This window comes from Crocuta crocuta, unplaced genomic scaffold (assembly GCF_008692635.1).
Source record: "Crocuta crocuta isolate KB4526 unplaced genomic scaffold, BGI_CrCroc_1.0 scaffold290, whole genome shotgun sequence".
Taxonomy (NCBI): Eukaryota; Metazoa; Chordata; class Mammalia; order Carnivora; family Hyaenidae; genus Crocuta; species Crocuta crocuta.
In genome coordinates, this window is record NW_027527429.1 from 6,398,183 (window position 1) to 6,410,955 (window position 12,773).

At 56.9% G+C, this 12,773-nt stretch overlaps 1 protein-coding gene across 4 annotated transcripts in view; it reads right to left on the reverse strand.

Annotated features, from left to right (window-relative positions):
* DGKD (diacylglycerol kinase delta) overlaps positions 1–12,773 on the reverse strand; it is an 80,680-nt gene that overhangs the window by 21,687 nt on the left and 46,220 nt on the right. For all 4 annotated transcript variants that reach the window (XM_077757741.1, XM_077757733.1, XM_077757728.1 and 1 more), the window contains exons 5-15: positions 12,549–12,655; positions 12,096–12,221; positions 11,857–11,959; positions 11,075–11,237; positions 8,307–8,415; positions 5,085–5,224; positions 3,672–3,753; positions 2,427–2,521; positions 2,223–2,322; positions 1,873–2,146; positions 558–707 (exon numbers count right to left, since the gene is read on the reverse strand). In XM_077757741.1, the coding sequence (XP_077613867.1) occupies positions 558–707; positions 1,873–2,146; positions 2,223–2,322; positions 2,427–2,521; positions 3,672–3,753; positions 5,085–5,224; positions 8,307–8,415; positions 11,075–11,237; positions 11,857–11,959; positions 12,096–12,221; positions 12,549–12,655 (1,449 nt within the window). The remainder of the gene's footprint in view (positions 1–557; positions 708–1,872; positions 2,147–2,222; positions 2,323–2,426; positions 2,522–3,671; positions 3,754–5,084; positions 5,225–8,306; positions 8,416–11,074; positions 11,238–11,856; positions 11,960–12,095; positions 12,222–12,548; positions 12,656–12,773) is intronic.

The window sequence follows — 12,773 nt, forward strand, 5'->3', positions numbered from 1 at the left end:
CCACAGTGGAGCTCAGAGTGGTAAGGATCCCAGTACTGGCTTCAGCAGACACCGCCCAGCAGCTGGGACAGGCCACAAGGGAGGGGGCTGCACACAGAAGGGAGGCAGTGTCTCCCCAGGGCCGCGGTCTGCGCTGGGGCTATTCCAGGAGGGATAAGGGGCCCCAGGCGGAGAGCCCGCAGGCTGGGTGGTGCCCCGGCCAAAATGCATGGCGACTGGGCCTGGAGCAAAGTGCAGCTTGGAGGCTGCGGCCAGGCGTGCGTGAGCCCCAGGTCGGGACCCGAGGCGCACAGGGAGGCCCCAAGGGCCAGAGCCCCGCTGAGCCTGTGGTCCACAGGCAGGTTCTGAGGAAAGCACGCTCCTTCCTACCGGGTCCTGCGGGGCCTCCCCCAGACCAGGAGGTAGTGGACGGAACCACGCTGTGTGTCTGTGACTTTTTATACTGCCAGTGGCCAGAGCAATTCTGAGAAGGTGCCTAAAACTTCCAGGCCAGGCTTTCCCGCTACCGCAAGCCCGAGGGACCTGATCGCGGGGCAGGGGTCAAGACCGGCTGGTACCTTTGCGGAGGCTCCTGGCCTTGGCAACCCCACAGCTCTCGGTGGGACACACTCTGTCGTCCGACTTTGGGTCTTTTTTCTCTTCCGACTCCGAGAGACCTAAGGCGAAGCCCTCCTGTTCCTGAGTCTGGGCATTCTGCTCATCGACAGCTGCAAGGAAAGGATGCCCACAGCTGAGCACGCAGCCACGGGGCGCGCAGAGGACACCGCCCAGCGACACCGCGCGTTCCTGGCCTCAGTGAGCTTTCCTCCACTGTCCCCTCCGGGGAAGCCTTAGAGCCCGACGCTGCCACCCTGTCCCCACTGTTCTCCGAGTCCCCGCAAGACTGCCAGGCACCTGGGCATCCGTGAGGACGGGCAGGGGAGAAGGGGGAGAGCCAAAGGGTGGAAGATGTGGAGAAGGGGAGTGGAGTGAGGGCACACAGCGCCCAGAGGGGCCGTGACAAGGGGCCTCCGCCTGACCATCATACCGGCGAGGGGATCACAACCCGTCACTCACTGAAGGACAAGGACGGAGCGAGTGGGAATGGGGTGGGAAGGCTTCTGAGGGAACGAGAGTGCACAGACGGAGGAAGGGAAGTGGCCACGTCACCATGCGCCGGCAGCGTTCCCTTCAAAAGTCAGACACCAAGTCTAGGAAAAGGGAGCGACCCGCTGGCAAGTCTTTAATCCTACCTAGTCCACCGAGCCATCCACTACCTGCAGGCTCATCACAGAGTCAGCAGCCGGGCCACCAGGCCCCAAGCACCCTCAGCACCGCAGCCTGGCCCCCACCCGGCCTCGGCCCCCACGGCGCAGGTGCTCCCGCTCTGCCCACCGCTCCCACCACCTCCCCTCCCGCTCGCTGGCCTCCCACCCCCGCCACGGCAGGGCCGTGTCCCAGCCTCTCTTTCCATCCCTCAGCGAACAGCCTCAGTCGCCGCCCAGGCCAGCCCACCTCCCGCAGGGCCCGCCCCTTGGCAAGGTCGCTGTACCACCTCTGGCCACCCATTTCTGCCAAGCTGCACCCGGGGTCTGACAGTGACGATGGGGTCAGGCCCCACCCGGGGAGCGACCCCCACCCAAGGACCGGTCTGCATCGTCCCCAGCTGGGGCGCTCTCTGCTCCCTCCAGCCCTTCCATCAGACGTGAGGATGGTGAAGAGGGAGACTGTTCCCCAGCGCGCTCTGGGACACAAGGTGCTGCCAGTGACCTCCGGGGGTCTGCTTCTGGCCTACACAGCAGATTCCTAGCTGTCTGTCACCACGTCTGGGGAAGCGCGGAGGGCCCGATGGTTGCTGGAGAAAAGCTCCTTCATCATTAAGAGACCCACTACCTTTCTCTGTGTGTTCTATGATCTGCCGGATGGCCTTCTTCAGGCTGTTGGCCCTGAGCATGAGTTGTTCCCGGGGACGGAATATCTGCGGCCGGGCGGGGCACACCGACCCCACCGGGCGCTCCCCAGCGGAGCCGCAGCCGCTGCCCGCCCCGTCTCCATCTTCCGCCTCCTCCGCGATGGTGGGGGGCGGGGTGGGCAGGGAGGACGAGGCCTGCGACTCGTCGTCCAGGGTCTTCAGGAGAGAGTCCAGCTTCTCTTTCAGGACAGAGCACTGGCGGGAAACAAACGGAATGGGGCGGAGTGCTTCTCTGTCCTACAGCCTCCCACCCAGGAGCCCAGAGACGGACCTTCTTGGCCATGACCTCTGACTCCTCTGAGCTCTCTGTGGTCTTCTCATAGGCCTTGCCCACCCGAGCCACAAAGTCCTTCACCGTCTCGCAGAGCACTCTATGGGAGGAAACATGGAAAGACACTTTCAGAGAAAGTTCTGGCTGGGAACCAGCACCCTGCCAGGTGGACCCCCGGCTCCCCCAAAGCCACCGGGCACTCACTTGGCTGAGGAGATCACCACCGAGTGCTGGTCTGAGGTCAGGATTTTAGAAAGATGGGCCGCAACGGAGTCTTCATAGAAGAGAATTTGTTGCACCTGCAATTATCCCCAGACCCCCGGGGGGGAGGGGGGGTGACTCAATGCTCCCAGTGAGTTCTTCGCCCACCGTCCCTGCCAGCCAGGGCCTCAGCTCACTTCACACCCCAGCCTGAGATTCACCAGCGCTGGCTCAAAGATCTCAAAAGCTTCACCAAGCTGTGCACAGACAGATCTTAACAAAAAAGACCATGTCAAAAAAATCCTGCAAACAGCTCGTGCTGCTTTAGCCTGATTCCTCACCAGTGTGTGCGGAGACTGCAGGCTGTCATCCCAGCCGCTCACAGCAGCAAGGCCACCAGGTAGGCCTCATCCACAGCGAAGCGCAGGTTTCTCTTTCTGGCTGGGAACCCGGCCCCGGCCCCTCTCCCCCTCTCAGTGTAAATCACCCCCTTCACCACCCAGCTCTGCCCGCTGAAATGTAGTTACTGTGTGACAAACAGGCCCGAGCCTGTGGCCAGCCAGACACTAATTATTTTAGTCTTTGCAAATGTATTCTTCCTCTCTCAAAACGCACAAACCATTCTCTGCTCACAGGCCAGATCGAAGCAGGCCCGGGCACACCTGAGCTGGGCGTCGCCATGTGCAGACTGTTGCCCTAGCCCACTGTCCCTGACCCTCCCCACGGGGAGACAAATCTTGGCAGAGTGTTCTCTCTGCTGGGCCAGCTTGCCCAGTAGGGATGAGCACAGCTAAGGACCCCGCGCTGCCCCAGCCTGGGCAAAATCTAGGCCCTGAGGGGATCATCACATCCGTAAAATGAAGAGAAGAGTGAACACCAAACTAGCACAGCCTAGGTGCAAGGGCGGCAGGATGGAGGGTGGTCACAGAGGATGTGGGACTAGAGGGGGCGCCGGGGGCCTGCTGCGGACAAAGGCAGTGGGGGCGCAGCCTCGGGGGTGTCCACTGCAAGAGCAGGGCCCCAGGAAGCCCCCAGATGACCCCGAAGCCCACGAGGCAGTCAGGATTGACTCGGCTCCAGCGCACCCCAGGCTGACCCTGCCCCTCCGCGGGTCTGACCTCGGGCAGGGCGTTCAAGGCAAGGAGCAGCTCTTCATCAGAGGGTAGGGGAGGCGGTGCGAACTGGTGAGTGGGCCAGTGAGATGGTGCTGGGGGGTGCGGGGGGTGGGTAGGGCAGGACAGCAAATACCTCAGAGCCCTCGCTGAAGTCCTCAGTGGTGGAAGAGGAGGCCGGCCGAGGCAGTTTGGTCTCGTAGGCCATGACGCTCCACCTGCACACACGAAAGCAGCTCTCAGCAGGTCAGCCCAGCCCCCAGGCAAGCCCACAGCACTACCTACCTGTAAGCCCTTCATCTCAACTCTGCATCCCTTCCCTTAGCTGAGAACAACCGTCACGAATAAGGCCCTGCGGCTCCCCTGAAAGAGGGGAAAGGGATCCCATAAATGAACATCTGCGTCTGTGAGGAACGGGCTCTCCTCCTGCGGGTACGAACACCCCTCGGCCAGCAGCCAGCTCGCCAGGCGTGAGCGTTTCACAGGCACTGAAGGCACGATGCCTCCTTAAAGAGGGAAGCCGTGGCAGGGGCAGCCAGAGCACACTCACACACCGCGAACCGCAACTCTGGGATCCTTCCTGAGACTACGGAGCGTTTTCAGTGAAGCCAATCCACCACAGGCATGTGGTTAGTGGGATTCCCTACATCCAGCTCAGAACTAAAAGTAGCTCACTCACAACGGATGCCAAAGTATTTTTAAGCCCATATAGGACAGTTACCCAGAACTTAAGATTCTTCTGGAAATAGAACATGGGAAAACAGGGCCACTCAGCCATCTGACTAGGGTGACTCTGCTGACAGGTGTCCAAAGGGGGCAGAGCCACCTTCTCCAAAGCCCTGAAGGCCTCACAAGACTTGACCACTCCTAAGGGCACGGTTCCTAATTGGGTTTTTTTTTTTTTTTTTACTTCTGCTTAATCTGATGAAAAGTTAAAAACTATTAAAAAAAATAAAGAATTCCTACTCAGGTTCAGTTTTTTCTTTTTTCAACAACAACAAAAAATCCTGAATTGACCAAATGGATGAATTCTAACCTCTCAACAACCCCACAAGGTAGCTGAGATTATTTTTCTTCTACAGATGAAGAGAGTGAACTGCTCAAATTCATGCAACTCCCAGCGACAGGGCAAGGATTTCCATCTCAGACCTGTTGGACCTTTTTTGTCTCTTATTGAAGTATAATTAACACGCTGTGTTATGATAGCTTCAGGTGTACATATACTGATTCAATAATTCTCATTCAGGTCCAGTTTCTACAGACAGTTAGTTGCACAGGACCTATATTCAAGAGACTCCGGTTCGCTCCGTTGGTTAAGTATCTGACTTTGGCTCAGGTCATGATCTTACATTTCGTGAGTTTGAACACCATGTTGGGCTCACTGCTATCAGCGCAGAGCCCACTTTGGATCCTCTGCCCCACCCCCACCATGCCCTTCCTTCTTGCTCTCTCTCTCCCCCCCTCAAAAATAAACAAACAAATAAATAAGAAATAAGAACACTGGTCAAGGTGACCTGCCTTGTTTAGCACAAGTACACCTTCTACTCACCGGTCCAGCATCTTGGTGCTGGCTCTTTCTAGTTTTTCCAAGATCTGCGGGAGCTGAGTGTCATCATCACAGGCTGAGCCCCAGCCTAACACACGAGCCAGGTCATTCCCTGTGCCGAGGGGCAGCACTCCCAGCTGGCACTGGCAGGGCACAGAGGAGAAGACACAGCATAAGCCCTCCTTCCCTTGCTATCTACAACGGTGGTTAAATGCAGCAAGAGGCCTCCTCTAAGAGGGCATGGCTCTCAGCTTCTAGGCAGAGCCCACTAGACAAGACAGGGGATCTTCCCACCTGAGAGAAGATTCCAGAACCATCTGTCCCACCCTCTCCCACAACTGTTTCTCATCGCTATGCTTAATCCTCTAGGACCTCTGTGGTGTAGATTTCCAAAATCCCCTCCCTTCCCATTTTCACTGCTATGGCCACAGTCCTGTCCCTCCCTGCGAGTATCTGAACCCACAGAGAATCATTCACCACCTCTCCATGCACTATATCTTACCAATGCCAAGTTCATCTTCCAAAAACATCACTAGTGCCCTTTCACCCCCTGACACCTTCTCCGCACACCCTCCCCGAGCAGCGGTGGGTGCTGCTCAGGCCCGGCCTCCACCTGGAACTCTCACTGGGCCAGTTCGGGCTCAGGGAGCTCCCTGGATGCGGGACCCCCGCCACACAGCGTGCGGAGGAGCTGTCAGTCCTCCCAAACCACAGCACAGCCTGTGGCCACCCACCCTGAGGACACTGCTGAGGCCAGCACGTCAGACGGAAGGCCCCGCCTGCCCAAGGGCGAGAACGAGGAAACCCAGCACCCGGCGCTGGGGCCTCAGCGCCTCGGGTGAAAGGAGTGGGCAGTGCAGTGAAGGCACAGCGGTGTTCCGGGCAGAGAGGGGACCTGCCCACCAAGTCAGGAGAGAGGAAGTCAGGAAAGCAGAGGAGGAGGAAGGAGTCACACCGGGGGCTCTGCCAGACTATGTTAGAGTCTACGCATTATTCCAAAGCCAAGGAGGCACCAAGGAATGCTCAGCGGGGTGGGTGAGTAAGTGGCATTGCTCATGGGGAAGGTGTCCGTGGAGGAGCAGACGGAGGCCCAGGGTCAGCTGAGGTGTACTCAGCAGGATGCAGTGGGCAGCCTAGACACTCTGAGGTGTCAATCAACCCCACTGATTCACCAGAAATGAGGGAGGGCGAGGGAAGAACCCAGAACAGCTGTCAGATTTCTGGCTTGAGTGTCTGGTGGATGAGATTTTCAGACTCCAAGGAAAGAAACACAAGATAGGTGGGGCTGAGTGGTGGGCTCAGTGCTGGAAATGCCAGGCTTAAGGTACCAGGAGGCATCCAGGGAGGCCAGAGGACAGCCAGGAAGGACAGAAGGGTGAGGGTGGGGCCTCGGGGAAGCCAGACTAGTAGGGGATCGACTGACCAGGACCAAGTGCCACAGAGAAGCCACAGTGACCAATGCTCACTGAACTCAGCATTCTGAGTGGATGAAAACGAATGACTGGTTCCCCCCCGCATCTTCTCGACTAGTGATAATGAACTTATAAATAATCCTAGAAGCCACAAAACTTAAAATTGGGCCAAGTGTACTATTCCAATTTCACCACTAGGGAGCAGTATGTGCTTGAGTTGAGCAATTCCTCCGCACAGGCCTGATTCAGACTGTCCACTTTTCAACATCCTCCAGAGCCCAGGCCTAAATGCAGACAATAAAAGTCCATCCTGAGTCAGGAGAGAAGGCTAAGTCTCTGAAAAATGTGCTCAGGTCAGGTCGAAGTTTTGGGAAAAAACTGTCCTGAAAGCAAATGACAAAACTAGGAAAAATATGACCGAGGAGTTTGTATCCCTAATACAACAATCCTTAGAAATCAATTTTTTAAGGGCACCTGAGAGGCTCAGTTGGTTGTGTGTCTGACTTCGGCTCAGGTCATCATCTCACGGACTCGTGAGTTCAAGCCCCGCGTCGGGCTCTGTGCTGACAGCTCAGAGCCTGGAGCCTGTTTCAGATGCTGTGTCCCCTCTCTCTGCTCCTCACCCCACTCACACTCTGTCTCTCTCTTTCAAAATAAATAAACATTTTTTTTAAAATAAATTTTTTATTTTATTTATTTTTTAATATTTTTATTTATTTCTAGGAGAGAGAGNCAGCACAGAGCCCGACGCGGGGCTTGAACCCACGAACCGCGAGATCATGACCTAAGTGAAAGTTGGACGCTTAACCGACTAAGCCACCCAGGCGCCCCTAAAAATAAATTAAAAAAAAAAACAAAAACCCAATAGAAAACTAGGCAAAAAACATGAACACGTGATTCATTTAAAAATCCATTAAGAGATATACTGACTTCAACAGTATTAAAGAAATAAAAATAAAACCGGTCTTTCCTTGTCTACTCAGGCAAAACTAAGAAGGTGAACACCACTGAAAGGGAAAGGACAGTTCCTATAGCGCCAGGAGCATGAACAGCGAGGCCCTGGTGGGGAGCAGCCTAAGGCACTGAGGAGGAGTGGGAGCCGGTAGGCGAGCTGACCCGGCCGCACGGCTCTGCCGAAGGGAAAACCATCGCCGGGCTATTTACAGACGTGGATCACAAGGCAGAACACAGGAACAGGAGAGCGTGGGTAACGGGAGTGAGCTTACACTAAAACTGCATCACACCTTCTGCACATAATTGCACACATATGTACATATGTGCATATAGGTCAACAGGAGGTCTGAAAGTTCTCAGAACGTTACTGGCAGTGGTTAACTTTGGGGAGTGGGGATGAGGATGACAGAGCGGAGGGTGTAAAGTCCATGAACATTTGTTTTCCAAACAGGAAAACCTATTTTTAATTTAATAGTACCCCCCCCAAAAAAAAAAATCAAAACCGAAGTCCTGACTTGACGCTCGGGTCTACCTCCGCCCCTCCCCACTGGCAGGAGAGACCGGGCAGCAGATCTACCCCCACCCAACAAGAGCCAGTGGGGGTGCCCCGGATGGCAGCCCTGGCCCCACCCACCTTGCTCCTGCCTGGGGCCTCCGGGGACGGGATTGCTCTCCAGTACCTCCCTGTACTTCTAGCTGTCAGGTTCCCATCCCTACGTCACAGCTCCAGGGCCCTGTGAGGCCACCAAGCTACCTGCTCTTCCCTCCCAGACCTTCACTGGGCCCTGCCGAGCGGCCAAGGAGCATCCTGTCACCGCAGCATCCCTCTCCCTGGCTGGGCCCCTCCACGGCCACACACCTGCTTGTGAAGATTGAGGCTGTCGATCTCAGAGAGCACCCAGCCAACACTGCCATCCCCACCACAAACCAGAATCCGGAATGTATCAAACTTCTGGAATAAGCGTAAGCTGCAGAGAAAAGAGAACATCAAAGAAATGAGGTCCAATCTAAAGGACAAATGACAGCCAGTCAGTCCTGCCCTGAAAGGCCCCACCTGCGCCCCTGCCGTGAATAAGCCTCTTGGAGTCCGTGCCCAAGGCTCAGGCCAGGGGGACCGCCCACCCACACCTCTGGGCCCACTGCCCCTCGCTCACATAGCTCAGGAGCCCCAGGCCTCAGGACTGTATGGGCCCCTCCTTCCTGGGCAGGAGGCCCATCCACTCCCCACAAAGCTCATCTCCGTCTCCCTCCTGCGCTCCTCTTGGTCGCCCACCCCTCCACACATGGCCCTTCGGGACATTCCCGCAGCCTTCCGCTGACCCCTCGCCCTCCTCCCGAGAAACTTAGCCACGTGTTGGGTTTCAGGGACCACACAGATAGCGATGACCCTGAACGATGACCTCCAGGCCTTCCTGAAGGACAACACCGGTACCTGTCTACCAGAATGCACCACCCAGTGTCCCACGGGCACCCCCTTGTCCTAGGCTTCTCTCCTTGGGGAATGGAAGCACCACTGACCGTAGTTACAGGGCCAGACCCCATTGTCCCTCAGAGTGCAGGGCCACCATCGCCTCTCTCGTAGCCACTACAAGAGCCTTCTACCTACCTCCTGTCTCTTTCGGGCACCTCCAATTTGGACCACCAGCATGACCTTCCCAAAACAAGTCTCATCCGGTGTCTAGCTTTAGAAGTTGCCACTCGCTTCCAGGAAAGGTTCAAACCTCTCGGCCAGTGCCACCTGCCCCAGCTCCACCAGCCACCCCACCGTGTCCCTGCACACACAGCACCCTCTAACAGGTGCCCTGCCTCCCTCGCTGCCATGAAAACACTAACTCTCCTCAAACACCAGCTCAGCAGAGAAACTGAGAGACTCTCTAGTTTAATTTATGTGCTCTCTCCCTGAGTTCCCAAAGAAGATGCCCACCAGCCTGACCAGTGACAGGTCGCCCTGTCTTGTGACCTTGACTGCCTGTCTGTGTGCTACGCACCCTGAAGACAGGGACCCCACCTCACTTGGTCTTGCATCCGGCACAGAGTCCAAGCCAGAAGTCCCCAGAAAACAAACAGGGATGAGAGACATTACACGAAACTCGGGTCTAAACAGAGCTGAGGTTCTGAAGCAAGAGGCTGCACTTGACCTTCAGGTGAGTGAAATGGCCAGAGGGCATTCCCTTGGGGACACTGGCCTCTCTCTGGCCTTCTCTCCTGGAGAAGAGATGACACGTCCAGGCTGGCAATCAGGAAAAAAGCCATATCTCCAAGTTTCATGGTGAAGACCTTGAGGTCAAGACTGCTTCCCAGCAATGGGAACTTACTAAACCAACTCCTGCTGCACTAGTGTGGGCACTTCTGAAGCCACCTTGTCTCCAGCTGACTCCTGTGGGGGCCTAGGGACTCGGGGCATCGGGGGGGCCCAGGGCTCGGGGGGCATAGGGGAGCCCGGGACTCAGGGGCATAGGAGGGCCCAGGACTTGGGGGGCTCGCCAGAACAAGCACCCAGTAGCTCCCGGGTTGTGCTATGCAGCCCGCCCTGCCCCTTGTCACCCCCAGCACCCACCCAACAACCCTGGGCCCGTGCTGGGTAACAGCCGGCTCTGTCTGGGATACAAGGGCTTGTGATCCTGCCTCTGCCCCCATTTTCTAACCAAAATGACTTTTTTTAACAACTCTTTATCAAGCCAACAGTGACTGTGCTCCCACATCTCTCGGTCCAGTGGTCTCTCTGTAGAAATTATGGAGCGCCGCCTCTAAGGAACAGGATCGCAAGCTGCCCTCCGTGACTCTTCCCCAACAGAACCTTGCTGCTGGGATGGGGAAAGCGGCATGCCAGACCCCCACGGGGCCGGTGGGCATGCTCCTGTCCCCCACCAGGCACCCAGGCTCCAAATCAGCACACTCCTAGGAGCCTCAGAGGCGAATACACATCAGAGAACGCGTTCTGAGAGCACTCTCCCCGACACATACCCTGGACAATCTCCCTTCCAGGCAAGGCAGCCTCTTAGAGCTCCTGCCTTGAACTGGAGCTGCCAAGCATGAAAGCTAAGAGTTCATTCAAATGACACAATTTACAGCAGCAAATGCCCTCCACAAACTATACAATGTTCCAAAGTAGAAAGAACACCCATCAGATCTCCAGCCGGCAGATAAAAGGCCTCATTACTTTGCCCCATACGCTGGGCTTCACATATCCGCACACGTCACAGCATCTGTAAGGTATAAGACCTCTGGCGCCCTCCCCAAATAAAGAATCTCCCTCGTGGCCTCACTGGAGACAATGTCCTCCTTAGTGCTAGGCACCATTAGAAAGAATGAGGCAGATCTGTCACCAGTGACATAAAAAAACATCCACGCTGACACACGCAAAGAGCAGGCAGCACACGGGAGGCAACGAGAAGTAACCTGGTTTAAAAGTGTGTCATTTGAAAGCTAGAATGACGCGTAGCTCTACTCACTGCTAAGGGTGGTTCCCTCTGCTGATGGAATCTGGGGAGGGGATGGTTCAACAAAGACTATTTTCACCTCCTGTTTAAGTTTTCCTGTATCTCTGAATGATTTTTTCCATTAAGTGTGCATTATCTTCAAAACTGTTTTGAACTCCAAGAAAGGTCTATTTTGTAAGCCTCCTACCCGAGGTGTGGGCCTCCGTTCATGAGGTCAAAGACTTGGGCAGGGTTCAGCAGCTGTTTGAATCTTCTGAGGAACTTCACGCCCTGGTTGTCCCCACTTTTGGAGTTGACAAAGACTAACAACGGGCTTGTGCAGGACGGAGGGCACGTGGCCTTCCAGAAGCCTGGACGTGAGAATGGAACGGGAGGGAGAACAATCAGAGGGTCAGTCATATGAAAAACAGCAGACACCCCAGAGAGACCTGTGACTGACACACACACGCCCAGTCACCAGCAAGACAGCACTAAACAGATGTCCACATGGCCATTCCCTACAGAGGAGGACGGGAGTCCCACCCGGTTTGACCTTATGTTTCCATGACCATGCGCCTCACCCCTGTTCTTCTGTCTTGCTGTCAGTCTGGAGGAGCTAGTTCCTGAGATCCGTACCCCAGCTTCCCACCTTTCTACCAATGCCCGTTAGCACACACCACCATCTACCACCTGGACAGGTGGGCAGGTATGCAACGGCGTGCTGAGCCACCCCCGCCGCCGCCGGATAGGCCGCCAGATAGGCCACCAGATGGACAGCACGAGTGCCCCGGCCCCTGTCCACGTGTGCCCAGTGGCCGTCAGGGCTGTTTACCACCTCTGAGCATATCTTCTCCCCGCAGCACCCGGCCTGACCTCTTCCTGAACACATCACACATTGCCAGTGCAACCAACGCTGGCGTGGGGGAGGGAGAATGCATGGAGAAAGCAGCCCGAGGAAACGGGTGAGCCGGGAGAGCAGGAGGCACCCACCGTCAGAGTCGATGCTGTTGAGCGCCGTGGGCGGGATGACCGACACCTTACACAGGCCCAGCGGGCACTTGGTCTGTAAGGACTCTTTACATGACGTGTGCACCTGAAACAGGAACCCACGCATGACAAGGGGTCACTGCATCCCCCATGATGGTCCCTGCCACCGTGGGAGTGGGCGCTCCAGGAGCAGCCGAGCTGCCGGCCCCGTCCGGGCGTTTACGCGGCCTGCACGCACTCACCATGGCCTTGCACCAGAGACAGCGCCAGTCCTGCAGGCGCAGCACACTGCCGCACGTCTTGTCGCACACCGTGCACTTGGCACTCACGGGCAGGTTCCCTTCCAGCCACTGGTGCGGCATGGCGATCTGCGGACCACAAAGACGGTGCGTCCCCAGAGCCCCACACGCAGGCAGGAAGCCCTCACGCAAACGTGCCCCGGGATAAACTCAACAGGCCTTCTCCCCAACACAAGAGCGGGCGGGGCAGGTCTGCAGGGGCCTCCCGCAGGGCTCAGGGGCGAGCTGGACCATGCTGAGGCCCCAGTAGGGGGCGGGGGTGGGGGGGGGCAACAGACACGAAGGCCCGGGAACAAAAAGAGTGAGTGCAGCAGGCCTGGGGACCAGGGTCCTCTCGGCCCGGCGGCAGCCCAAGGCGGGAGGTCTGCGCGGGGTTGGCAGGGCCCCCATGCGTACCCCGTCCTCGTCCTCAAGGATGTCCTTCCCGATGGAGGCCAGCGTGGTCCACTTGCAGTTGTTGGTTGCACGCACGGCACACCGTTTGTGCGCCTTAAATTTGCACACTGTGGGAGAACAGACACGAGACCTTCAAGCCCCATTCGAGACGGTGCTTCTGTGCCTGAGGCCGCGGCCCCGTGTCCCCCGCCTGCCCTGCTCTTCCAGGACACTTGGGCCCGAACA